At 41.2% G+C, this 27,384-nt stretch overlaps 1 protein-coding gene and 1 pseudogene across 10 annotated transcripts; both read right to left on the bottom strand.

Moving 5' to 3' along the window:
* Nucleotides 1-10,828: 10,828 nt before the first annotated feature.
* LOC133908250 (probable beta-1,3-galactosyltransferase 8) lies at nucleotides 10,829-16,638 on the bottom strand (annotated as a pseudogene).
* Nucleotides 16,639-17,342: 704 nt separating this feature from the next.
* LOC133909294 (mitotic spindle checkpoint protein MAD1-like) lies at nucleotides 17,343-25,409 on the bottom strand. Of its 10 annotated transcripts, none has more exons than XR_009908350.1 (17): nucleotides 25,138-25,409; nucleotides 24,764-24,863; nucleotides 24,255-24,415; nucleotides 23,626-23,823; nucleotides 23,458-23,550; nucleotides 23,173-23,295; nucleotides 22,033-22,280; nucleotides 21,608-21,779; nucleotides 21,313-21,408; nucleotides 21,019-21,222; nucleotides 19,855-20,017; nucleotides 19,406-19,493; nucleotides 19,261-19,330; nucleotides 18,476-18,604; nucleotides 18,361-18,399; nucleotides 17,601-17,907; nucleotides 17,343-17,508 (listed from the first exon to the last, which is right to left on the bottom strand). XR_009908350.1 is itself a non-coding variant. In XM_062351659.1 (16 exons), the coding sequence occupies exons 1-16, from the start codon at nucleotides 25,339-25,341 to the stop codon at nucleotides 17,818-17,820; spliced, it is 2,178 nt and encodes a 725-aa protein (XP_062207643.1). In that variant the 5' UTR covers nucleotides 25,342-25,409; the 3' UTR covers nucleotides 17,343-17,817. The 10 variants fall into 10 exon arrangements, 4 of the variants coding, with proteins under 4 accessions (XP_062207643.1, XP_062207646.1, XP_062207644.1 ...); XR_009908349.1 differs by having other exon boundaries at nucleotides 17,604-17,907; XR_009908354.1 differs by lacking the exon at nucleotides 18,361-18,399 and adding an exon at nucleotides 18,150-18,327 and having other exon boundaries at nucleotides 17,343-17,907; nucleotides 18,431-18,604.
* Nucleotides 25,410-27,384: the final 1,975 nt, after the last annotated feature.

Genomic DNA, 27,384 nt, shown 5'->3' with positions numbered 1-27,384 from the left:
TGGGGTGCACTGTGGAATGGGTGCATGCAAGTTGTGGTGGAATGGGCTCGTCAGGACGTGGCAGGGCGCTAACCAGGGTTAACCGGTGGCTCGGGTTTGGTTGGTGGTTGGGTTGGAGCCTTTCCAAAAGGGAGAAAAGGGAGGGAATAAAGGCTCGGAGTAGTATCGTCATTTCGTACCCCGGGTTTCCGGAGGGGCCGAGTACGGTGCACCAACGTGTCCTTGTGTAGGTCAAATTACACAAGTGCCCCTTGGTCCTCAGGGTTTGATGTTTCCTGGATTCGTTGGCTATTCTGTTGCACCGCTGTGCGCTCTCCACGTAGCTTAATGCGGACTAAGGGTGCGTTGGATGGGATAGAATGTGCGTGTGATTCAATTTTCGGTTTAATCAGATATATATAATGAATCAGTTTTCTATTTGATCGATAAGATTAAAGTGGATAGTATAAACTAATTTTTTATTTGATTTGATGAATTGGATAAGCTGAATTGATTACGGTAGTCTTAAGGGTCTATTTGGATGAACTAGTGCATGTTTGAATTTATTTGAATTCAAATTGAATTAAAAAGTGAATATAACGTTAAATGAAAAAAAAAATATAAATAGAGCTTTATAAAGTAACTCATTTTTCATCAAATAATCTAGGGTTAAAATATTTTTATAAATTAGTACATCATATGAGAAGAATATTAATAATTTTTTTTCATATTTTTAGAAATTTATTTGAAGCATTAAAAATTGTTAGAAATTACAAATGTAGGATTTTTTAATAATTTTAATTAAATATTGACTTAGTTTTTTATTAAATTAATTAAAAAAGATTGCTAGTGAGATCTAGTCAGCTCATAAAAATATTTAGAAATTTTAGATCACTCTTATACTTCTAAATAAAATCAAGAATTAAATGAAAAATATAAACACATATGTACGCACATGTACACCAAGGAATTAATGAACGCCACCCGCCTGCTAACACGCGAGCGGGAACGCGGACCGCTTTGTCCGGGTCTTTTTAGAGCTCGTCCGGAATCTTAATGAAATATTCCTTTTCTTAGATGACCTATCCGTTTTTGCCCATAAACCAAACAACCGGACCAGGCTAAAAAGCACACCAGGACCAGGCTAACCAAACACTGCCTTAGTTAATTCCTTAGGTCCTCGGTGTTTGAAGTTTATTAGGACTGTTTGGTTCACACATAGAATTCCTAAAGGCATTATAAGATATCATTTTTGAACAATAAAAGGCATAATAAGATTTTTAAGTGGGCAAAAAATTGCTCCCCGCCCTATTGTTATGTGATGTAATTGCTAAAATAATTTTACTAATATTGGAGCATAAGATTGTTTAGGATCACCCTCATATGGTATCATCATAGGGTGAAGACGATGATTGTGATATTGGAGTGTTCTGATAGGGTAATTCGAAAAATTGGTAGTAGAATAGTCGTAGGTCAAGTTTCACTATGAAATACTCATACGGTTGTGATTTACTCTCTTCAATCATAAAATAAGTATCGTTTTAGATTCCGTGCAGTCAATCATTTTAAGTGGCTACCCATTACCCTTTTATTAAGTTTAAATATTTAAAAATGATATAAGTAGATTTATCTCAAAAATAAAATAATATATATTAATAATTATTATAACAAAAAATATTAGTTAAAGTTGTATTTTAAGAACCGTGTTAATATATAAAACAACACTTATTTGTAATTGGAGAGAGTATTAACTATAAGTATGAAGTTCAACTTTCACCCTACAAATTGTGCCATGCAGAAATCAATTAGTATATGCAATTTTATGATCAAATTAAGGCATGCTCTGAAAAATGCTCCCCATTAGAAATACTCCACTTTATTGTTTACAAATACATGTACATTTGTATTTTCCGAAGCCTAATTTTTCATTTATACCCTTGTCGAATGTATACTCACCTGTAGTCTCCCACGGTTCTTCCCGAGCCGTAGCCTCAGGACATTATTTAATCATGTCGGAAAATTAAGGTAGTATATTTCCTCATGCACTCACGCGTGCACTAAAAAAAGGATAAAAGTTAGGGACTGGTGCTCCTAGTTTTGCACTGGATAAACGCGTTTTGGTCAGCCAAGGGACGACGCACTGAAATGCATGGTACCACGGTATTAGAGCAGAAGTAATGCAACACCTATAAAAAAAAGTTTCACGAAAATTCTATTTACATGTTGATGTGGATAATAACAAACATATATGTTGATTTGCACTTACCGATTAAAAGGTTTCACGTGATAGAGTATGCATAGCTGTTATTGTATACGTCATCACGTAAGTAGAATTTTTGTTAAATTCTTTAGTAGTTGTAGCATTACTCGTTAGAGCACTACTACTACCTGCGGGTGGCGAAATATTTTTTATTTTAGTTTTTTTAAATTAATATTTTAAAAATAACATGTGAAATAATAAATTTTTAAGAACAAGTTTCTTTTATCACGCCAAAATATATGGTGTAACTCACCAATATGATCACACTATATGAGTTGGCGTGACTAAGGTGACTACGAGGTGTTGTCACGCTAACACCTTTGACATGACTCATACCAATACAAACCGCCACGCTAGCTGCCCTCCTCTCCCTCCTCCTCTTTCCAAACCGGGTCTAAGGACATTGTTTTCGCCACTCTTCTATCTCATTTAAATCCTCCATCAAATCCATCGATTTTAGGCCTAAATCAAAGGGATTTCACCAGGGATTGTTCATTAAAGGTAAATACTCTATCAATTTAATTTCGATTTTCTTCGTAGTTTTAGATGGTTTTGGGCTAGCTATGGTTTAGAGATTAGCGATGAAAATGTTGAAATTTGGTTCAATTAGCTAATTGTTGTTTGTTGTTGTTTAATTTAGAATGTTTATTATGCTCGTATGTAGACCATTTTACTATTGTAGTTTGTGTTGTAAAATTGATCGTTCTAATATGGTAACTAAGATTAGTCCATAGGATTTGATAGTGTTGAATATAAAAGTATTTGGTGCATATCAAATTCGTAATGGATTGGTATTTATGCAGTTTTATGGTGTGACAGATAATTTATAGCGTAAGCAAAGTGGGCACACATTGGCAAGAAATATCTCGATATTAGTTGTAAGGATGCCCCTGTTCCTCCCGCCCTCCCCGTCCCAACTTGTGACTGTTGTAAACCTGTTATGATCCTTCAGTCGTTACACGAAAATATTGTTGGTCATGCTTACTACATATGTAAGTATTATCGTGTGATTATATATTTTTGTTATGAATTAGGGTAGAAGCATATAGTATTATTTTTGCTGATATGGTATTTTAATAAGTTTGTTCATTGGGTTCCTCCTTCACCAAATCCACCAAAACTGACGAATAAATAGAAGTGAGAAGTGAGCAGAAGATGTGTAGCTGATCCTCTGTTATGCAAGTGTGGGAAGTGAAACGTGTTTTATGAACCTTCTGTGGGATCTCCTTACTTCCATTGTGAAGGAATGACAAAGGTAAAAACTGATCATCGTTGCTTGTTTACAATTTGAATGAGGTAGAATTAGATGTCGTGTACCTTGTATCATGAATTCGAATACAATGTCATGGTGCTACTTGTAACTTTTGAAATTTATTGTATGGTCCTGATAGTGAATGGATAGAGGAGAAAGAGGATCAAGTGAAGTGAAATAGGGTGATAGAACATGTCGTCAAGGAGTTGCACTTGTGGTGTGAAAGCTCGATACGGGATAGTGCACTTCGAACTGGGTGTGGGATACTACTATGAGCATGTGATTGATAAGGATATGATTAGTTTTATTCATGTTATCTATATTTTCTGTTTCGATATCCTATGTTAGTTATACCTTGTTAATGGGAGTTCATATGATTTTGTTTTGGAAAATAGAGTATGCGAAGATGTTCATAGGAGGAGTATCTTGATAAAGATGAGGTGGATCATGAGATTGCATGACGGAGTAAGTGTGAGGAACCGTCTAGATAATATTCTAATTAATCATTAAGTCGATCATTTGTATAATCACAACTACAACGATTAATCAGAATATCACCCTGGCAGTCCTAACACGTGTTCTGTGCTCAAGATTGGAACACATGTATTTTCAACGTATACATCACAACAAAGCTTAAGAAAGAGCGAGTAATTAACATTATATTACAAGTTCTTAAGCATTCGACCATTTACACATTTACAACAAAAGGGATAAACTACGCAGCGGAAGAATTAAAACTTAACAACAACAAAAAGACCAGTGGAGCCATATGCCCTTAGACTCCATCGAAACCTAGCCACATGAGTAGATGACACTACTATTGCCCGCCGCCAGCACCGGCGAACATAAAGTAGCCAAAAGCTAACCTTTCCTCGCCTGTAAACCTGAAAGAGCAGCATGAGTACAAAGGTACTCACAAGACTTAAACCATATAGGACACGTATAAATAGCCCGACTCCAAGGGTTATGCATTGAGTTATTAGCAAGAAAATGCCATAAGGTTAAGTAAATATTCATATGTGTAAGTAGCCTAACATCTATGTGTGAGCACCTATACTTAATCAAAATACATATCAAATCTATCATGTAAACATCAACCTGCACATAAATGTAAAAGGATCCATCTCATGTAACCAAGGATCATCACCAACCATACCCAACATACTCTACATACCAAACATCCTACATTCGTAACTCTACTACTGATGCAGATGGACAAAATCTTGCTCATAACCGAGAGCGTATCAATTCGAATTGATTTTACACCCTGTAGGGGAGTACTCCTAGACCCACACGACACGGGACCACCCTTCGTACAACACGTCGGTTGCAAGCGATGATTCACGCCTCAACCTTTCACGTACCCATCTCGAACCTTTGTCCCCATGCCTGATGCATGTGGAGGCCACCTAGACCCCATGCGTACGACGTATTACTAGCGGATATCATGTGCCTCTACAAGCCCTTGCTCACACCCCGAGCGTATGAGTCAAATGGGCACGGTGACTTATGGTACTTGGCTTACCCGTCCCATATTCGGGTATGTAATGAGCATAGAAAAGTGCTAAAGCCAACGGCACCGACGAACTATGCTTAAACGATGCAAAAAGTTTATAGCATCCAAGCTCCTCTCCTGACTTACCCCTAGCACCACCCACATCTCATCTCATTCCCACATCTCATTCAACTCGACATCATGAGTAAGCCCTAAGCCCGCAAACAACGGCCACGTCATCGCTCAACTTCTACCGAGAACCTAAGCATTGCTAAGTATTTCGATTAACCATTGTAGTTAGACATCGATAATATCATCCTAGGTTACAATGAATAAGGATCATCAACAGATCAAGATAGAGGTAATGCAATAATATAGGTTCTACCCACATAGCCCGATATCGACTCCCTAAACAGGCAAACATACATAAAGCATAATTTATCAATTGAGACTCCATTCAATTTGAACAAAAAGGATGCAATATGCTTAGTTGCTTGTCTTGTGGTTCAGCTTGATCACAAACAACAAAAAAACAACCTCCAGATCGCCCTCGATCACGCCCGCGTTAACCTTCGGTCCTTTGTTCACTAAAGAGAACGTATGCAATGATGAGTATGAGAGATATGTGATGGTATGTGCTACATGATGTATAAAAGTAAATAATGTATCACAAGATCAAGCTACAAGCATAAGGCATACAAAGGAATAAAGAAGACTTACGAACTAAACTACGTTAAAAGTTGACAGCAGTTCGGATCAGGCCAGAGTATCTGGGTTCGGACCCTCCGGGTCAACCTCCGATCTGGTTCTCGGTTAACTCCTAACTCAATTCAATCCGGACTATCCGGATACTCCGGGTTAGTCGGGCTGTCCGGGTTATACTTCGAGAGTGGCTCTCGGTTAAATTTGAACTAAATTACTCGGAGTCTCCAAGTGGACCTGGATACTCCAGATGCTGGAAGACTAGATTTTTGCGGTAATTCTCGCGGTCAATTCAATCATGCATGTTAAATCCATTCCACCTAAACATGGATAAGAACTAGTACAAGGGTTCTAAACCCAATTTGGACCCTAAACCCTCAGGATTTTTGAGCATAATACTCGGAGTATCTGGGTTAAGTCCGGACTATTCGGGTTGCTGCAGAGAGCATGTTCGTGTTATTTCATCGATCGATTCGACTTGCATGTTGAAAGGTAAACCACCTAAACATGTAATGTCACGAATACATTAGTTCTAAACCTAATTTACTCACTCTGCACCCACGAATCAAATGCTAACTCATCCAACACCCTTTTAGCTCTAATGTCTCAAGAACACAACATGCTCCACCATTCCTCGATTGCAATCCACATATCCATCAAAAAACCAACCGAGACATGCACATGCTACCATAGAAACCCTAGGGACATACCCAATGTCCTTGTCAAGACTTGTGACCGTTGGTTGGGGAAGATTCGAAGGGAAAGGCTCGACGAAGAGGGATGCCAAGCTGCTGAAATTTTAGAAGAAAGGGAGGTGACGAAATTAGATGCCAAACCTTCAAATCTTCATGCATATAAGATATTCTTGGGTGGATGTGAAGCTAGAGAGGTGGGGAATGCGGTGGCATAACATGCAAACCTTGATTTAGCTTCTTTAGGGCACATTCTTAAGGAGAGATGAGGGAGTTTGTGAGAGAGGGAGAGTTGAGAGCAGCAGCTCTTGTGTTGCTCATTTAAGAGGGGGAGTGAGAGTGTGGGAGTGTGAGAGAGTGATGGAGAGGGGCTACTGGTGGGGTAGGCAGCCGAGTGGGGAAGGGAAAGAAAAGGGGTGGGGTCGTCTAAGGTGGGCCCTATGAGCTAGAGAGAAGCTAATTTCAGCTACGTAACTATTATAAAAACAAGCGCAGTGACAATAACTTCTAAGCGAGACTTAAACTAACAAAAATCCTTATGTTGGTTATTTTTAAAACGCAAAGCAATTATCAAACCACCAAATAAGATAATAAGCAATCGACCATGCTTTAAACATGATGCTAATGATGTACAAGATGCATGATTACTTGATTAAAGAATTGGGACGTAACAATAAGTGTCATTCGATGGTGCTAGCAAGCTATTTGGAGCACCGTAAGAATGCAACTAGTGATTTTTACCGTTCTATGTATCCCAACACAAGAGGAAAGACATGGAGGGCTAAGATGCAGCGTCTAAGATGGTACAAATGGAGAGAATGAAGATTCTTATTGCTAATTTGCCTATGCTAGTTCGGACGACATGATGATGATGAGTTGCTCTATGATAGGTTGGACGATCAATATGAGGGGCAGTTTGATGGGTATATAGTTAGTGTCTTATATTAACGTACTATGTGATGAACTATTTATGAACTTCATGTGTAAACATCGTCGATGGTAATATATGAACCATATGGACTATTTTATTTATATGTTTGGTATGTTTATTTGAGAAATTTGAACGCGTTAAAATAAGACGAGAGCAACAGTTATGCTAAAATAATGACGGTAGCATAATAGATGGATGCCAAGAACAGTTCTTTAGAAAATGATTATACTATGTTGTGATGGCGAAACTCGTCTACTTCTACGGTAAATACGAGTATCGGCTTTGGTGGGATTAAAAACAAAGTACTTTGAGAATAAAACATAATGCCACCCAACACTCCTCGTGTATTCTTGAAAGTTGTTAATCGTTGAGTTTAAAGCTGTCAATTTAAATGCCTTTTCTATGGTTAAAAATAGTGAACTACTTCGTATAAAGTTGTTCGTTTGTACTTTTGAAGTGTCTATTTTGAAACATAAAGTGGTGACAGAAAGCTATTTCATCCTCCATACCTCGTCATACAATACCCGGTAATTGATAAACACAAGTATAGAGTCAATTAGAAAGACCATAGTCGTGTCCGAGTCCACTCAAATGATGGGAGAAATGCGTCGACCAAGGTACCTCGCCGTGCACTAGGAGTGCACTTGTTCGGGCCTTGCTGACTCAGGGTTATTTCATATTTGTGACCTTCCATCATCAACCGTCACTTGAAATAAGACAAACCTATATACCTCATCCACAACCTCTCTGGTATTTGAAAGTGTGTCTCTCCTTTGCATAATAATAAACCATGTTGTATGGCTTGTGGTGCCACACTGCATAGTCCCTGAGCTAGAACTTCACTTCGTCAAGACTGTCAAATATCATCCCCTTGTTGATCAACTTCTTTTCACTTTCTTGTTCCTCCTCCGTAGACATTAATCCATTATTCATAAAGCTTTCTTAGTCAATGAAATATTCGTGCAGCCCAGCACCTCAGGCACATCCACATGTACAACCTTAAATGTCCTCATCTCCTGCTTTGTGTAAATTCCATTCGATCAAGCCTCCTCCTCATCCATGCTCGCTTCTCCTTCCACCTCAGCACCCACGTGTCGTTGCTCAACACCATACACGTGTTGTAATTCTTCTACCTCATCACCTTCATCTTCGGTCTCACTGTCCGACGAAAAGATTGGTATTTTCTCAACATTTGCTTGGGTTTCTCATCCTCAAAAAACCATCATCAAAGTCATTACTTACCACAGCTAAATCAAAGTTATTGGAACCACCGATAGTTATCTCCTGAACAAAGGCACGAGGTACCTCCGGAACCATAACATTGACGAGTTCGGAGACACCAGCCATTTCTGGGACAATAGCGGTATTTTTCCTAGTCAAATGTTCAACAGGCTCCACTGCCTGATACATCTTGAACTGATGGCATTGAGCTTCCTCCCATACCCACATCTACTATATAATCCACGCAACAAACTTAAGAACCAATCACACAATCCTTGTACAACTTCTAATCATTCTCCGACACTAACTCTATAACAGCATAGTGAGCCCTACCACCACGACCAGTATCAAACCTTCCACGTACAGTTACATCACATATATCCTCGTCAACATTCATAATTGACCTAACCCAAGTAACAATTTCATCAAAGCAAGGTGGTTTCCTAAATTTTAACACATGCTCCCTCATCTTATCAAACTCACTATTTGCATTAACCGTGCCACCACAGAAGACACAAACAACTTGATCCATCTACACAAACCATCCAAACATTTCACATATAAAAAATATCCATCGCTCTAACACATACAAAGCTAATACATAATCCATTTCAATCCCTACATCTCATTATTTCATGGTAACAATTCAAAATTACTCATATGTATATATATAGAGAGAGAGGGGGGGGGGAACATGCTTTGCTCATACACATTAAGCCTAATCATGTATTATTCAATTTCCTACACTCAAATAATTACATACAACAAATTCTATATGTTACACATGTGTAACTATATATCCATAGCACGATATTTAACCTCTGATCTAACTTGAAATATACAAATTTCATAGAACATTATCAACAAAATCGTAAACTCTTAACTACCCTTGAACTAAAAATGAAATCGAAAAAACTTGAAGGGGATTAAGGAGTTACCTTCCTAAGACATGTCCCTGCGAAATCCTCTTCGAATCGGACCCAATTGGTGAACGAATGAGGGTCATCGTTTGACCTTGGACGCCGCCGCCTATGTCACCTCTGGTCGGGGCCCAATTTTTAGAAAGGCGCAGGAGAGAAGGGTCAGCGTGACTCTCTATATGCCCCTGAGTTGTGCTAAAAATGTTAGCATGACAAGCGATCGTGTCAACCTCTTTTGGGTGACTAACACTACCACGTCGATACCACATATTAAGGTATCGGGGTGAATGTTAGTGTGATCACTTTGATCACACCACATATATTAATATGATCGTATTGATGAGTCTCATTATATATTTTGATATAGTAAAATTGGCTAGTTTCTAAAAATTTAATTTTTCACGTACTGTTTTTAAAATATTATATTGAAAAGGATTAAAAAATCCGCTGCAGCAGAGCAGAACCGCAGAAAGTGGAAGAGAATTCATCAGAGCAGAGGGCATTTGCGGAAACACAAACCGACCTAGGAACCGTTGATCCGTGGGCGGACGAAAATGCCCGTCAAAGTGTGAAACGCGAACTCGTCTCCAGTTTCTCGCGGCATCGCCGGGCGTCCAACCGAAACGCCCAAAGCTTCGTCTGGCTTCCCATGCTCCTGACTTGATTGAGAGCCACCGAGAAGTCACATGGGAAGTCAGCTCCTGATGCCAAAAATTCTATGCAACAGTGATATAGACTTATCTTATGGTAGTATCATTTGTGTACCATCAGCTATCCCAACACGTTAATCTCAAAACGATAAATCTCAACTAAAAGAAATTATCATGCATACTTATTACTTAACACATATGATTAGCGTTTTGTAAATCTTATCCATCACTTTAAAATTCACGTTTGAAACATGTAAGTATCTATTTAGACGGTGTTGGAAGAGCATACGTCTGCAGCCGGTAGATTTTTTTTTTGCATCATTATCCATTATCCATGGAGACAAGGATCATGGCAGGAAAAGTAAAGTCCCAAAAGTTTTCCTCACCTGCTGACACTACACTCCATTGCACACAGCCGTTAGCAGCAGGATTCGGACTTCGGAAACAAGCTCCGAAAGGAACACAACTTATATGCCGTCATCACCAAGTTACACCGATGTTGACATCACAGACCGATGCATATGCATTTTTTACGTGGCTCCTCGCATTCCATCTCACACGAAACATGTACAAGCTAGCCATGTGCGCGGAGTCCTCGTGCAATGGCTCAAGCCTCCATCTCCCGCTCACCTTCGCAGTTCACAAATCGATCTGGACGTACGCCAGATGGAGCTCTAGATTGGCAACGAACGGTTTTGACCAGATGACTGATCTCGTCTCATCTGATCATATAGCGACGTTCCAGACGGCTCCTTCGCCTTCGCCGCACGACTTGTGGATGTGCCGCATCCTGTCCGCCGACCTGCACACCCCGCTGCACGACCAGTCGAACGACGCCACGCACACGTTCCCGGCTCGCTTCTTCCACTCGCAATCTACAACGGAAGGGAACGAACAAGCGTTACAGCAGAAACGCAAAGCGAATTCGATCCAGATACTGCGCAATGCTCGGCAGAAGCAGAGAGCTTATCGAATGGCGAATCTGACTCTGAATCGATGAACCTATGAAAGAAAAGGCTGGGTTTTTTTAGGCGGGCCGACCTGGAGGCGTTGCGCAGCACATGCTCCGATCGTCGACGTGCTCGACCTCGAGCCCGATCAGCCACGCGCCGAGAGAGACGCCCTTGTTTGCGAACCTATGCAGGATCGGCCTGGAAACGATCTCCAACACGTACGTCAGATAGGCACCGGCACGCGCACGCAAGATATGGTTGCAGGCATCGCAAGAACCACCATGCTTACTCGTTGATGGAGATGTAGGCGGCGAGATCCTTTGAGATGGCGTAGATCTGGCCCGTGGCGTGGCGGAAGTACTTGTTTCCCTCGTCCCCGAACTTCCAGTACTCTGGCTCGTGGTACTTCACCCCTCTGCAAAAAATAAACAGGTCGAAATCAACGGGTCCGGATGGACTCTGAGTGCAAGTTCTCAGCAGAAATGCATGTTCCTGATACTCGGTACGAGATTTTGCTCACTTTTGCGACAGAACAGGCCCGGATTTCATGCAGCCTGCTCGTCAGCGTCCCTGCAGTTCAGAAAATTTACTGCGACTTGCCCTGTAACATGACACTATACGGTGACATGCTACTGCTGCGTGCGTACCGAGGTTGAGGTGGACGTCGTCGTCGACCTTGACGTAGAAGTCGGCGTCCCAGGTGGTGACGGCGGTGGTGTAGTAGATCCTCGTCGTGGACGACAGCTCGTCTGCTCGTGGTAGCCCTCCACATGGTCCACCCGCAAGAAGTCCCTGGTCTCCGCCTCCTCGGCGTCCAGGGCGCGGTCCATCGCCCCGCCCGGCGTGCCGCGGTGCCCGATCACGAACCGGATCACGATCCCCTTCTCCGTCTCCAGCTTATCCCCTGCGTCGCGTCGCGCGTATCAACAACCAATCAATGCTGGCACAAGGTGAGTGCTGATTTGGCGTTGAGCAATGCATGCATGGCATGGCTGGTGTGTGGTACCTCTGGGGACCCAGGTCTCGCGGAGCGAGTCGCGCCGCTTCTTGCTGGTGAAGGCCGTGTTGATGCCGATCACGACGAAGGCCTTCTGCGGAGGCTTGCACTATATGAAAAAAAACGTTAAGGTGACAAGATCATAACGGATACGGTGACGGATCTTATATCTATCGCTCTAAACACGTCATAGATAATTAATCATTATAATAGTGTAATCGGTGACGGATCATAACCATAAACCGTCACATATAAATGTCTCTTATGTGTTAAGATGAGAGAAAAGTGACGGTTAATTAGGTTACCTGTCACTTATGTCTGTCACTCATGTGCTATGGAGGAATATATAAGTGAGCAACAACTTAGTTATCTGTCACTTATATGTGGGTTATCATGTTGGATTGACCTGCTTTCTGGCTGCATCATAGAGCGTAGCCAGAATTTGACAACCGTCTTCTCCCTACAATCAACATCAACGCATCCAAATTCATATCGGCAAACACTAGCTCAAATAGTATTGATCACATAATCGTAAATGTTACAAAGTTCTAATCAATTTATTACAGAATCACAAATATTACAAAATTTTGATTAACTCATATCACATAAGACCTCACGAACTAGGAGTTCTATAGTGCAACTTACCATGTGTGTTGATGACTTCAGACACCAAGAACGCAACGATCCATCGCCCAATCTCCTAAAATGCGCATTCATTGAAAAAAAGAACGTCAAATTTCTGCATAATTTGACACATAACCAAGATCATACTATCATAGAATTAAACTAATTACCGAAATTAGTTACGAATAATCTCGTTGAACTTACATCGTATAATTTGGTATCCTTCATGCAGAGTGTGAGGAGCATATTCCATGCAACATAAAATTCACATGCATTGTCTGGTGGTTGTTGGTGGTACTGTTGAAAAAAAATTAGTGTTAGATCAAAAAGAAAAAATAGCAACAGAGAGCATTTGGTAATACATTTGGTAACACTTACCGCGAAGCAAGTCTTGTGTGTTAGTCTGCAGCTGTCTTTTTCATTGTAGTCTGGTTGAGCTTGAAAGTACTTATCAAAAGCCCTGCATAAAGATGGATCGATTAGAGAGCATTTGAATGTTAGAAAAATTAAATATATAAACTAAGTCAGGCAGAACTTATGCGTCGAGGATTGCTTTTACAATATTGTAATCATGCTGTCTAAGCTTGCCTTTTAGTCCTACTGGTCATGACTAGTCGAGGTAGAACACCAAATCCCACTTGAGACAAATGATTAGTAAATTCAATAGCCACCGGTATTGTAGGTATCTATCAGGTACTGTATTTTGAAATATTGTTGTATTGCCATGGTCACATGGTCCACAACGTAGTCGGGGTGAAGTTGGATGACCGGTATTGTAATGGCCTCAGGGTCAAGACATGCGATGGAATCCTTATTCTTCTTTGTTTCTTTCATCAAGTGTCTACAGATAAGAACATAGTTAGATTCAAAACTTAGTGGTATTAATTCATAAATATTTAGTTTTAAGTGACTTACAATGTGAAGATCTATAATAACAAAGCGTCTAGACTATCAAGTTTAAAGAGGTCATATAAATCATTGAACCCCACAATGAAGTAGCTGTCGTTATTACTTAAGATGCGTCATCGTTTGTACAGTACGATTATAGATGTGGTATTGCTATCTCTAGAAGCTTGCATGTAGTAATTATGCAGGTCGACACATATTTTTTCCGCTCTTGTTAGACCATCTACCGTCATCATGAGCTTCTCATATTAGAATTTTGTGTTAGCACTAGCCCACACTACTGCAATGTCCGTGGACTTCTTCGCCAATACAATGGACTTCGACATCTTTGGCGGATGCTTCTTAGAGTCTTTCTTCTTAGCCTCATTTTCCTTCTTCTTTGGATTCTCTGGGGGAGATGAAATTGGATCTGGAAGCGAGGTTTCCAGATGCGGAGCCTTCTCTAGAAGTGGGTTGCACGACGACGGTGTACTTAGAGCTCGTCCAGACTGTGATGCACTGGAGACCATGATGTCATCCCTCTTCCACTGGATCTTTTGACGAAGAGCTTCACTCAGAGTTGTGACTTCATCATTTTGGGGGAGGGAGCTCTAACACGTGATCGGTGTGATTGCTATGTACCATATCCACCGTAACTACGGCATAGCATGCACGTATCGAGACCGTATATAAGATACGGACGCCTAAAAGCACATGGCCCCTTGCAATCTCGATGTGATACCCGTCAAGCCTGATTACAAAGCTGCAGGGCGTGGGCCCTTCTAGCAGGTCACTCGTATCCGACTCAGTCACGGCAGCAACTACTTGTTGCTCAACCTCCTTAGAGGCACATCTACTCTTCCCTACAGCTCCGGAGCTAGCTTTTGCTAGTATGGAAATACGTGTTCCCTATGATGTAAACTGCTCCATGATGTTTGCATAATTTTTTTAGGTGATGTCATGTGTTAATGTCTGTGTCAATGCATCCACGTCCATTGTAGATCTCTTCCTCTTCTTGTATATCCTGAGGTCTTTGGAAAAGTCATATTTCCAGTCCTGAGAACTTGATACACTCCGTACTCGACCTAGGTGCTCTGTATTTTCCAGCGCCGCTGAGAGAACATCATGTTCCTTGACCCTGGTGAAATAACATTGGCTAGCTTCGGCTGCCTTTTCTTTTACTTTTTTACAACTGACTGGGTTTCGTTGTTTCTGAATGTGATTTTCCTGCCTTCGGGCAGCTCACTCCCTTGCACACAAATATGACCACGATCGTCCCGAGAATTGCAACCAAGGATTCTTGCGATCTTCTCTGGCTAACTTTTCGTCCTCTGCCTGTCATTTTGGTCGTTTCCAGCGTACCCGGTTACGTCGATCCTATTGTTATACTTGTTCCTAACGAAGCTATTTTTTCTCCTCACTTTCCTTTTTGAACTGCCCTGAGTTATTCATCTGCACAAAAGCATCCCAATTTTCCCTTTCAAGTACTTGTAGCTCTCAAGGGGCGTCATCCCTTTAGCCAAGTACCGGTTCACAAGCTTGCTTTTAAAGCTTTGGTAAAGTTTTGCGATCGCTTTCATTGCTGCATTGACCGCAGCGATCGTTTGACGCTCGCTCATATTTTCAGGGTATTCCAGATACTTATTGACGATATTACTGAACAAGTCCTTCTTAGCTTAGTCACTGAGTTATTCGAATTTAGTCGTTATCGGCACTCTCTCCTGAGCAATGAGCCATGCGACCCTCCGAAATACTATTCAAGGCTGTTTCATTTGTAGGTAGCCCGTCAGCATCAATTCCCGTGACGGTAAACTTATCTGTCGACTACTGTGTTTGTGATCTTGCCTTTTGGGCTTGTGCACCACTACCAGCTATCTGGTTTAGAGATTGCACTTCCGCCATCTAAAGAGAAAATAAGGAGAGTTGATATAAATAAAAATATTCCTTCATTCAATAAGTATAAAATACATTGACTCATATCAATACCTCTTCAACGGGATTATATTCTTCGTTACTTGCCCGACGTTGACTCTCCCGCATCGGTGACGGGTCAAGGCTCAGGTTAGGACACTGTATCATATTACGACCCATCACTTATAACTGATACAAGGAGACCCGTCACCTATACTAAGCATAAATGATAGGTCATAACACGACACATCAATTATGACCGGTGCAGAAAGACTCATCACTTATAATCATGTTATAAGTAACGGGTGTAGTCATTACCCGTCACTCATATCATAGATAATAAGTATAATATTATGAGGACATCACCTTTTATCTGATATCTATAACGGGTCTATACACTGTCGTGACCCGAGACGATATAAATGACTGATCGTGTATTTATCTGTTACTAAATTTTATCTCATTTGTCTATTTTTCATGTAGTGTTAGATGCCACGGCTGTGCCGGCGCCATTCCTCGCGTGCTCCACGGCCAGCTTCATCTCCAGAGTGGACACCGCCTTGTCCAGCGACCCAGGAGTTCACCAATGAATGAGGTTTTCGAAGACCAAATGGATGAACGGATGTCAATGTGCTTGATGTGTTAACAATCGAGGCCGAATGCACACAGAATTGCATGATGAGTCCTCGACACCTCGTTCAGGAGATCCTTCGGATGCAAGGATGAGTTCCAACGAGTATACATGCTCGGTAACCATGCAACGCTCAATGACAGAATTGTGCTACCAGAAGTCAGTACGAAGTATGTATGCATGTGTACGCCACTTACACGCTTGTTCTCGCAGCCATAAGCACGAGTGCTTTCCCTGGCACTGCCCCTGCTCGCGGACCGCGCCGAGGCCGGCAGTAGCGACACCTTGCCGCTGAGCAGCAACCCCGCAACGAAGCTCGTGACGCACAGCGCGGCGACGGCCTTCCCCGACAGAGGCGCCCTCGCCCGCGGCGGCTTCTTCTCCAGCTGCGGCTGCCGCTCCGTCAGTGCCTGCACCAGTTTTGACCAGCATACACGCACGGAAAAGCGTCACTTCATCACAGCAAGAAAATCTCGCAAACTCGTCAGGCTGGCCAGCGCCGACATTGTCTAGCATGCAGCATACACACCATCATTGCGGCAGCTGGGCAGGAGCTAGCGCTTGGCGCGGCAACTTCTGCTCAAGAGCGCGTAGGCCACTGCGACTACGAGCACGCCCCCCAGGTGGACGTGTATGGCCCGGGCGCCTGGAGGCCGGAAAGATTTATGCGCCGAGGCGCGAGCAAAACGCCGGCTATATCTGCCCGGAACGCTTGCAGCGCGCGAGGGTTCAGTTCTGTAGGCCGTTTCGTGTGAGGCGTCTCACGCCGACCGTGTGAGGTTCGCGGCCGAATCGCTGCGCGACTGCGCGAGAACCGTCTAGCCCACGATGGCTCGGCCAATCATGAATCCGCTTGGCCGGAAAAGGCCGGGAGAATGGGGGCACTTCTCAGTTCAGGAGCTCGCGGCTTTCGGCTGGGAAGTCAGGGACAGTGTTTTATGGTTGTGCATTTACGCAAGTAATGCCGGCTGATGGCAGTTTACTGATTTCACGTGAAGTTCTACTGAAGTCATTGTACTTGATACATTTACAGGTAGTTGCAGTACTCAGACAAGGCGCTGCTGCACCAAAATTTATATACAAAAATGACGGCTACGGATACAAAAACGCACGGCAGAACTTGAACCATCAATGACACATTGGAGAAAACCATTTGCAGCAAGACTCGTTTCCTCCTCATACGATTAACATTCAGTGTTTGCCACATCAAGCAAAGGTACTCCTAGTTAGAAGCTACAGTTGAGAGAAGTCAAAAGCTTCAATGTTATATCATCAGTACAGTACAAGCCATGCTCATATATGCTTTGTCACAACAAAAATCTGGATATATGGGATATCACCACAACGTCAGAAACAACCAAAAGCTTCCAGCATCAACTTCAATTATCGATCCCCGGTGCCTCAGCTGCACACGATTTTCACAGAACATCAAACGGGTTTACAATTGAAAGTTATGATGCAACTAAGTAACTTAAAATGTTATGGAAGGTACAGAACAACCTTGGGTGATAACTTTTTGGAGAAGCTTGTCCGACCATGGATCTAGTGCCACTACATTTAACAATTTGACAAAGCAGAAATTCTCTTCATAAGTGAGAGCATGCAAGGTAAAACATAAAGCCCTGTGAGTGCTTGAATACACTTTCATCAATGGAGGAAGCATCAAACATACAAACAATATCCAGCAATGTAACTTGTCACTCGATTCATGTCTTCAACATATACTTCTCTTGTTGAAGGATTCCATTGTCAGGTTAGCAGTGAAGGCTGGGATGGAATGCATCTTCCTTATGAAAACCTCGACCTGAAACGTATGGTTAGATCTTCCAAGGCAGTAAATTCCGGTTCCAATTCAATACAAATTAAAAAATGTGTACAGAGTGGTAGATCAGATCCTTAACAAATGTATTTATCTAGGAACTAATTATGAGCAATCCAACTATTAAAAAAGTTTGGTTCCTGTTCTCAACATACCAATGACACAAATAACTGAAGTGCAACACAATACTTCTAATCACCTAGATTAATCTGTTCCAGCGGTCCAACCTGATTCAAGTTTCAGAATTTCGGAACCTTGAAGATGCCATATTTTGACTTGCAATTTAGTGACATACACAAACAAGAGGACTGGCATATCATTTATTTTAAGGTGGAGATTGGGAACTTGAAACCTGTGATCTCAATCACCATAAGCTTGTGGTCTACCTCTACAATGCACGGATGTCTGCAAGTTAAATGCAATCGATCAGCTTAATACCTGCTGAGCAATTTCATGTTGAGACGTGTAGTCGTTGACCTGTATTTACAAATAACATTAAATAATGTACCATTGAACAATATGAAAGACCATTTCAACAGTGCGACAGTCCTACCACAATATTAGTGCTTCCTGATTCATAGTCAAACTCAAGCTTTTCATCGTCACTTTGGGCATAAACTGATTGCAGAATAAAGCGTGTTACAGGGATCCCATTTGATTGATGCTGGTCATTCATCACTATCTAAACCGGGAAACAAGAAAAAAATATAGTTAGAACCATGTAACAAGGAAAATTAAACAAAATATAGAAGCAGAAAAATAAGGAACACGAATATATGATGTCTACTGATATGGGGACATCACATACGCAAACGAGGAACATCAAATTTTCCTCTAAAGGGCAGTCTGAAAAATGTCATCATAATAAAATATAAAGATGAACTCTGTTGACCTCCAGTCATAAGGTGCATATTGCTTATTAGTTAGCACTGATGCTGGGTATTAAACTACATGCTCTCTGTTAGCACAAGTTTCAACAGCAGGATCTGCATCTACCTTTCAAGATCCTGCTAGCCTTCTGATAATCTCTACACCCATAAAACGCACTTGAGCTAAAGGGGAGTTTAAATCTGGATGAAACTACAAAACAATTGATTCCATCAAAGAAAATTGCATACGCAATGTCACAATGTCTATCAGTAGCTAAAACAGTAAATATTGAAGGTGCTAATATAAAACATTCTGCTACTATACATGGCGTCTCGAGATTCAGATATAGCCTTAAATTGAATCTTCATGGGCCACAGCACAGAAGAAAAGGAGAAATGGAAAAAAGAAAGAAAAAGAGACATGTAACCAAAGTCGATCTCACTATGAATTGTGTTATATCATCATTACCTTGTAACCAAAAAGTGAGCAGCAGGCCTTCCGGAAGACCGAGATCCTCTCTGCAAACACTGTCTTATATCTGTTTTGAACAAAGTAACGTCATATCCAACAGAATGTGCAAAAAATTCTAGCAGAGAAATAATAAACTACATACCTTTCTTCACGTTTCTCAAGTGTGGCAATTTGATTTTTAAGTTGTGCTAGCTTTTCAGCAATATTCGCGTCTACCACAGTTCCAGCATCTGCATGTTAATGCTCTATTTACAAATGCATCCAAAGCAAAGTAACAAGGAATTGAGCATAAAACGTAAGTGCTATTAAAAAGATGGTTCACTCCAGTACAAAATACAGATTATCTTGTAACTCTTGTTAGACTAGGCAACTACTCCAAATATAAACAACTAATCGAATATTGTAGAAGGGAATGAGCAGAATTACTCAGGAAAGAAGCTGACAACTGATTACTGCATGCTACAATAAATGAAAATAGAAATTCATTGCACAATAGCTCTTTTAGCAGACTATATAACTGGAAAGAAAATGCAAGCAAACAAGAAACTCAAAATCCAAACCATGAACAGCGAAGATAATGAGACTACATACCAGCTTGTCCTTTCAGTTCTTCAACTGCTTGCAGCCTCTCTTTTGTTTTCTTTAGTTCAGCCTGTAGTGCTTCTATTGTCTGCTTTGCTTCACTGTCCACTGCAAGAGTATTTACCATATGCAGTACTTTTGTGCTTGAGGTAGAGTAATCTCCATGGCCTAACTGTCCAATATGACAAAAACTTTCAAGCTAACAGAAGCATGGTACACTGAAGAGAATATTGCAAGTTAAATTAGTATTCTTCACGGTGTACTTATTGATAATTGCACACAACTATCGTCCTTGAGGCAGAGTAATCTCCATGACCTTACTGTCAAATATGATAAAAACTTTCAAGCTAACAGAAATAGAATAGAGTCTTGCAAGTTGAATTAGTATCCTTCACCGTGTAATTATCAATAATTGCACACTCAACTAACTATATTGTTGAAGATGCTACGCATATTTATGTGCTGATATTCACAAGATAAGACCACTAGACGACTAGAACAAAGGATAACCTTAATGCATCAACAAAACGAACATCTTCAGCATAAAACCATTCACCAACGTTTCATCTGAAGCTGAACAAAACACAACACTTAGCTCTCAAGCTTCAGTTCATAGGCCGCTCTCCCATACCTAGTGTTTAAGGTATGATATCAGTAGGATAAGAAAGATGTGACATGCTCACTGACTAACTGTACCAGCAGGACGAAGGCATGGATACTCTACACTGAAGTCGAAAAATCTACACCAATAAGGCAGCTGCAGACAAGAACCTGCCCTAAATGTGCATAGAGCAAACGACAAGGAAATCACTTTTAATCGGCCAGACACTATTAGCTATTCCCTCGTAAGGAAAGGACCTCTACAATCATTCATCCTTTTCTTGTACATAAACCTTACTCTCTATATTTATATACTGTAGGGGGCTGTCCACTATTTCCCATTTTAAAAAAAAATTGCGGTCACGATTTTTTTTTATAATTTCCCCAGCAGCGATTAATCCAATTTTGTGACGTCTGAGACAGATTTCAGCAGTACATGCAAAAAACATATTCTGAGAATTATGATGGGGGAAAATGTGGAGCTGCCTTTTTTCTGAAAATTTTCCAACTTCCAAATAACAGAGTAGGGGATATCAAGGCACAAATTTATAGGGTGATCTCAGATGTCCTTACCTTTGACTCTAGTAAGGCCACCTGAGAGCGCATTTGGTCTCCCTCTCGCTCTAAAGACTTCACTTTCCTTGCTTCAAGGCTTAATCTTTCATTCATTATATTGAGTTCGGCATGCTGGTGACTAATCAGTTCTTTCTGCTCGTGTATAGTGCCCTCCAGCTCTCTTATTATTTTCTCCATTCCAGATAGATCTGACTCCATATTCTGCATTATTCCATCAGGAAATATGTTATGTGAAGACAAGAGAGAAAGACAGTAAACCACCATTTTTAAGAATGTACACAAACTCTCAACCTTGAATGGTGTATCATCCCCATCACCAGATTTTTGTTTAGGGAGCATATCATGGTCCTTTCTCAGTCTATCTCTTTCTTCACTGATTGCAGCAAGCTGCCCACAAGAAATAGGTCAAAGAGCAAAGCCAAAGCATGTATTCTTGGCATATCAAAGGATGGATTTTCAACATACATATGAGTTCTACACAGGAAGAGTTATTTCTGTCTGAAAGTGGACTTTTGATAAAAGTGCATCGAGGATAAAAGCAGAAAACAGATAATTACTAGTACAGCAGGCTGCAACAAGATTATACCATAAGTTCAAGCCGCTTGACCTCTCTGGTAGCACTTTCAGCCCTCTCTTTAGCAAGGGTAGCTTCACCTTCCGCACATTGCTTGCCAAGATCAGCAAATTCCAGTGCAACCTCTAATTCTTTCAGCCGTGATGTTACTTCACCAACTTTGTTCAAATTTGTCAATGCTTGCCTGTTAACAGTTCATATACAACAATAACAACAATTCTGCATAAATTTTATCTGAAGAGAAGACAGTGAGAATACTAAAACAATAATGTTTCATACAAGTTTGAAGCAAAAGAAACCTATATGTTACGGTTTATAAGTTGCGACATGTACTACTTGAGTTTATCATCATAAGATGAGATAATAATCTGGATAGTGAAAATGACAATGAAATATCGAAGAAAAATAGGACCAGAATAGTGATTACGCATGCGCACTTTTGCAAATCTGCAAACTTTTGAGGTATGTCGCCATAAGAAGACACATCAGGTATGTTGCTGAGCAGCGCTGTACATGATGCTAATTCAAGCTCCAACTTATGTGCTTTGGCTTCAATATCCTGCAGCTTTGATAATTCCATCTCTGCTCTTTCTCTGCGCCCCTGCTCCTCCAATAGTTTTTCTTTCAGCAACTCAACATTTGTGTGGGAAGATTTCAACCTTCTAGCTTCATGCACTTCCTTTTCCTAAATATATATAATCATATGGGTAACCAGTGTTATTGGTTTTGGGAAATTGCATAGCAGGTCATTAAACAGAGTTATTGGTTTTAGGAAATTGCATAGCACGTTATTACTGGAAGATTGGATATGTCTAAAATTGAGGAAACAGACTTCAGCAACTAAATTTAAGACAGTGCCATCTCATCATGCAAAACTGATACAACATTGCATAACAAAATGCAATAGGAGGTGAAAAGCTGTCTTGATGAATGAAGTTATGCACTTGCTCAGGGATTTTTTTCTTATTTCTGTAAGATAACTTTGAGAATATGCTTCTGCTCTAGCTGTCAGTTTGATGTTTTGCTTTGTCTCGCCAGTCAGGTATTTATGCTTGATGAGAAGACTTTGGCATTGGGTGAGTTAGCTAGCCACATCTGTTGTCTATTGTAACAGCACTGTATTTACATTTAACGGTAAATCATGGATAGGAGAAGAAAGAAGAGATAATTGTGTGGAAACAATGTATGTTGTACCTAGACTCAAAAGTGGCAGGATACACTTCTAGAAGAAATTATCCAGTGTGCTAAGATTAGAACTTCCTACATGGTTGGAATGGTGGAATGCCCCCACATTTATGGCAGCTTAGAGAACCACATAGGACAGTAAACATCCTCCCTTGAACTAAACATAAATCATGCATCAGTTACAGGTGCTAAGCTGAGAATGATGTAAGCTTACATATCGGAATAACGATGATAAATTGAGAACTTTTCTTCAGGTCAGAAATAACTGGATTTCCTTACTAAGCAATATTTATTGAAAGAAGCATTTCATATAACAAACTACATGAAACAAATATTTCGTCAAACATCTACTAGCAACCATCAAGGAGACATCAACTTTGTTAAATGCTCACATAATTCCGGAGCTCCTCTTGCAAAAGCTTGATCAACTTCTGGTCATCTGTTGGAGCATGTTGATGAGACAAAGCACTGGAATTCAATAGCTTGTGCTCCATATCATTCTTTTCGTGAAGACACTAACCAAGATCATAACATATAAATCAATGTGACTGTTGCACCAAAATGAAGAACCAATAAACACAAGTTTGGGCATTCTGGTGAGGGGTTCCATTCTCAGAAGGGGCAAGAATGGGAAATGGCATAGACAATATGATCGTGTAAATCAGATTGATACTGACCTTGTCAAGTTGCTTTTTCAAGTCCACCAACTGCTCGATTAATAACTTTGCTTCACTCTCAGAGTTTTCTGCCCTGAGTTTCATTCTCTCAAGCTACGCAAAGGTTAGAAATAGATAAGTCAACAATCAACCGCAAATCAATATTTGCAAAAGTTTAACAATACAGACCTCAGCGTTAAGTTTGGAAACAGATGAGGTTAGGTCATCTTTCAAATATGAAAATTCCCTATTAAGGGTTTTCTTCTCCCTATCTGAACTTTCTGATAATCGCTGCAAATTTCCTTCCAAGTCTTTGATCGATTCCTTTGCAGATGATGCTGATGATTCAGCACTGATTCTAGAATTGGTCTCTTTATTGAGTTGTGCCTACATTACCATGAAGCATGTCTCTATTCATATCCACTGATAAAACAAATATACGATAGACCACAAAGTGTACAACGTATGTGCACAAACACTAATGGATAGATTTGCGGTAGGGTTGCCACCATGGCATTACATAATAAAATACACGTTTCAATGCCCCCCTCCCCCCCCCCCCCCAAAAAAAACAAGAAAAAGAAAAAACGAACTGACAGAGAACAAACAACCTCCCAGCGAATATGTAACATGATAGTGGTTGTATCAGCCCAGAGCAATGTCGATGCTACAGTGCAATGGTAAATATGAAGCCAAGCAATACACTACTGCACTGAAGTCCCTTGCAAGAAACACAGGAGTGCAACTAACGAAATGATAGAGATCATGTGCCAAAGAGGATTTCCCCAAAAAAGAATGTCAGAGGGTAAGATTTATACCTCAAGTTCATTTATTTTTCTTACTTGCTCACGGTACCACTCCTGATAGTCACCCAACTCCTTTAGTAATCGTTCCTGTAATGCACCCTCCCGCCCTTTTGTTGCTGCCAGTTCTTGCTCGACATAGTTCAGTTTATCCTGGAACTGCATCCTTTCATCCTCTAAAGCAGTAAATATTAGTTTGTTGATTTAGTTTGTAAGTACGTTAATTCAATGGCTTACAACAGAATAATGCAACATCTGAGCCCAGGTTGCTTAGAACAGCAGGCCACATCAATACTACCTGTTATTCCTAGTTTCCTACTTCCAACAAATGAGAACTTGCTGTAGATATAACCTGGATGATTGTATTGTTTGACATATCTTGAAGTGCCAGTTTTAATGTATCATATATTTCGTGCTTCTCCAATTCATGTATCTAATTAACAACTAAATGAAATTAACCATGTTTCCACACAGTATGCATAAGAAAAGAACTAATGTTAAAAGCATGGTAAACCAAAGCATACCACTCTTGGATAATTGCTCCTCCAATGCACCAAGTTTTGTTTGATACTCCTGAACTTGCTTCTCTGCAGTGTTCAGTGCCACCATGAACTCCGATTTCACCTGTAAGAATTCAGAAATGTACACATGCTAAAAACCAAAACCAAAACATCAACATGGCTATCAAAATGGCAAACGCACTTAGTTTTACAACATCAAAGCACAATTTCTTCAATTCAGGGATCCCCTTGACTCAACCAACAAATCACTTAGTGTCCTTTCAAAGAGCTTTTGGTGTGGGTATCAGAGCGGCAGCTCCCGACCACGGTAGCAAAATGCTCTACAGTTCTAACGAGCTAAACCATAGCAGCATGAGATAGGGACGCAGCGATCTCACCATCTGGCGGCAGTGGTATGTACAGACCATGTCGTCGGACGGCTCCCCGGGGGCGCCGGCGGCTACGAGGGCGTTGGGGCGGTCGTAGAGCACCAGGCGGCGGTCGGAGATAGGGCTCCGGCCAGTCACGCCGCCGATGGATTCAACAACGGCGAGGTCGGCGTCAGCGCGGCGCTTCCGCTGCGGCGGGGTCCGGAGCATCATCTCGCCTGCTCCGCAGTGACTCTGGCCCTCGGGGGTTCCATAAGCTTCTCCTCTAGTTATTTCTTTTTTTCGAAGGGAAAAGGGTTATATCGAAATTACAGAAAACACCCTGAAGAATAAAAGAAAGTAAGTAAAACAGTCTTTGTGTCATCTTTACCTCCGGCGATCCCAGTATGTCTGCACAAACTAAGATCTAGAGTAACTTTTTCCGTACAGAGAACGTCGATCAACTCTAAGTCTTGAAAACGTCGCAACATTCAGCACTCCATTAAAAGTGTATCGGCAGTTGCATCACCGACTCAAATATAGAAAACACTCCTCCGCTGCAACTGGCAATGAAATCTGCAACCTGGAGCCACAATCCACAAATGGGATGGCAAAGAACTCCAATCCTTAAAACCAGCACCACCGGTGATCTAATAAGAACAACCACCCACAAACGAACAAAAGCAGCACATAACACACATGCATACCTTCCACAGCTCTCCCTAGAAACATCGCTAGAGAAGGCAGCATCACCATAGAAAACGCGCGGAAGCAAAAGCTCGCATGGTGTTGTCACTAACGACTCCACCGGGAAAACTACCTAACCCACTAGATCTACAACTAAACCAACTTCTACCAACTTTACCAGCTGTGTCCGACATCGATCTACTGAAACCCTCCCTCCTCCTACGCCGAAGAGGTAGCAGGAGGCAGGAGTTCGATGAGATCTGGAAAAGGAAGCTCTAAAGCAACAAAGAGAGATAAAACCAACTTATTGCTAAATAGAAGGGGACTCTCACCCTAATCTACACCACCGCCAAGCCGGAGACGGAAGGGGAGAGTCTGATCTGGCTTGGAATCAATGAGCAAGTGGTTATTTGCCTCTCTGCACTGTAGCATGGGAAGGTTCGTTTCGTTGTTTGTGGTTTGATACAATGTCCATATGTGCTTCCTTTATCTACCCTCCAAATGTTAGTAAAACACTTCCAGCCCATAACATACATACACGATCTAAGCAACACATAACACAAATATACATACATGCTTCCTCTATGGTTCTGGCAGGGAGCGACATGGTGGAGATCGGAGATGGTAGATAATGTTGGGGAAGGGGAGGAGGATGCACGATTTAATTTCAAGGGGATGTTTGGTTCTCCACCCTAGGAATAAAGTTAAAATTTGGCTATTATCAAAACTGAGGTCATATCAAAATCGTGACAATTAAAGTAATATTTAATTTAAGGCTAAGTTAAAATTTTGGTTTGCTAAAAATTGGAATGGTGACGGCTAATTTTTGATCTTAATCTAAACAGAAGCTAAATTTTCTAGACGTAGCCAAATTTTGGTTTGATTTCCTGAGGCATGAATCAAACAACCCTAAATTGCACCGGTGGTGACACGCTGCCATTTTTTAAGCCAATTATTTTTTTTCCACCGCTAAGAAATGACATCGCTTATTTGTCACTTTGATTCACAATCATTGACTTAAATGATCCTATATTTTATTGACATGAGTGGCCCTACAATCAAATGGTCAATATTTTCTATGATAAATTCTCAATTTATTCATATTTTTGTGAACTCAAGTGGAAGGGGAAATATTTGAAAGCTGGACGGGCAAAAACCGTAGTAGAACACGTTCACACTGGAGTATAGTTTGTGGGACCTACGATTACGTAGCCCGCCTGCTCGCCGCCTCAATGACTTCCCTGGATTGCCGTCGTCGACTGGCTCGGGACTTACGACTGCTGGCCGGGCCACACGGGGACGAGAGGCGAGCCGGCGTGGGGACCAAGCCGTCTGAGCGGCGCTACCTCATCAATGGGCAAAGCGATGGTCTGTGATCAATGCAGCCACGTGTCCGTGGGCCTAGGCCGCCTAGCATCAGGTCAGGATGGAAACGAGGCTTTGGGTCTATTGGGCCAGTGGGCTACTGTACTAAGGTTGCACAAAAGTGAGAGAAATTTGATTATATGTCGTATTAATTTTTAATAATATATTTGAAGTTGATTATCATTTGATCTTATATCCTATAGGACTAGTTTGTAACAAAGTTTA

The sequence above is a fragment of the Phragmites australis genome, chromosome 2 (assembly GCF_958298935.1).
Source record: "Phragmites australis chromosome 2, lpPhrAust1.1, whole genome shotgun sequence".
Taxonomy (NCBI): Eukaryota; Viridiplantae; Streptophyta; class Magnoliopsida; order Poales; family Poaceae; genus Phragmites; species Phragmites australis.
The sequence above is the reverse complement of the archived record's forward strand: the minus strand, read 5'-3'. Positions and strand labels throughout refer to the sequence as shown.

Bases quoted from the DNA above. Each gene is read 5' to 3' on its own strand.
- LOC133909294 (XM_062351659.1), bottom strand. From the start codon at position 25,341: ATGATGCTCCGGACCCCGCCGCAGCGGAAGCGCCGCGCTGACGCCGAC. The intron at 24,416-24,763 runs GTATGCTTTGGT...TTACTGCTTTAG, and splicing joins GGAGCAATTATCCAAGAGTG to AGGATGAAAGGATGCAGTTC. The intron at 21,780-22,032 runs GTGCGCATGCGT...AACTGTTAACAG, and splicing joins AAGTTTGCAGATTTGCAAAA to GCAAGCATTGACAAATTTGA.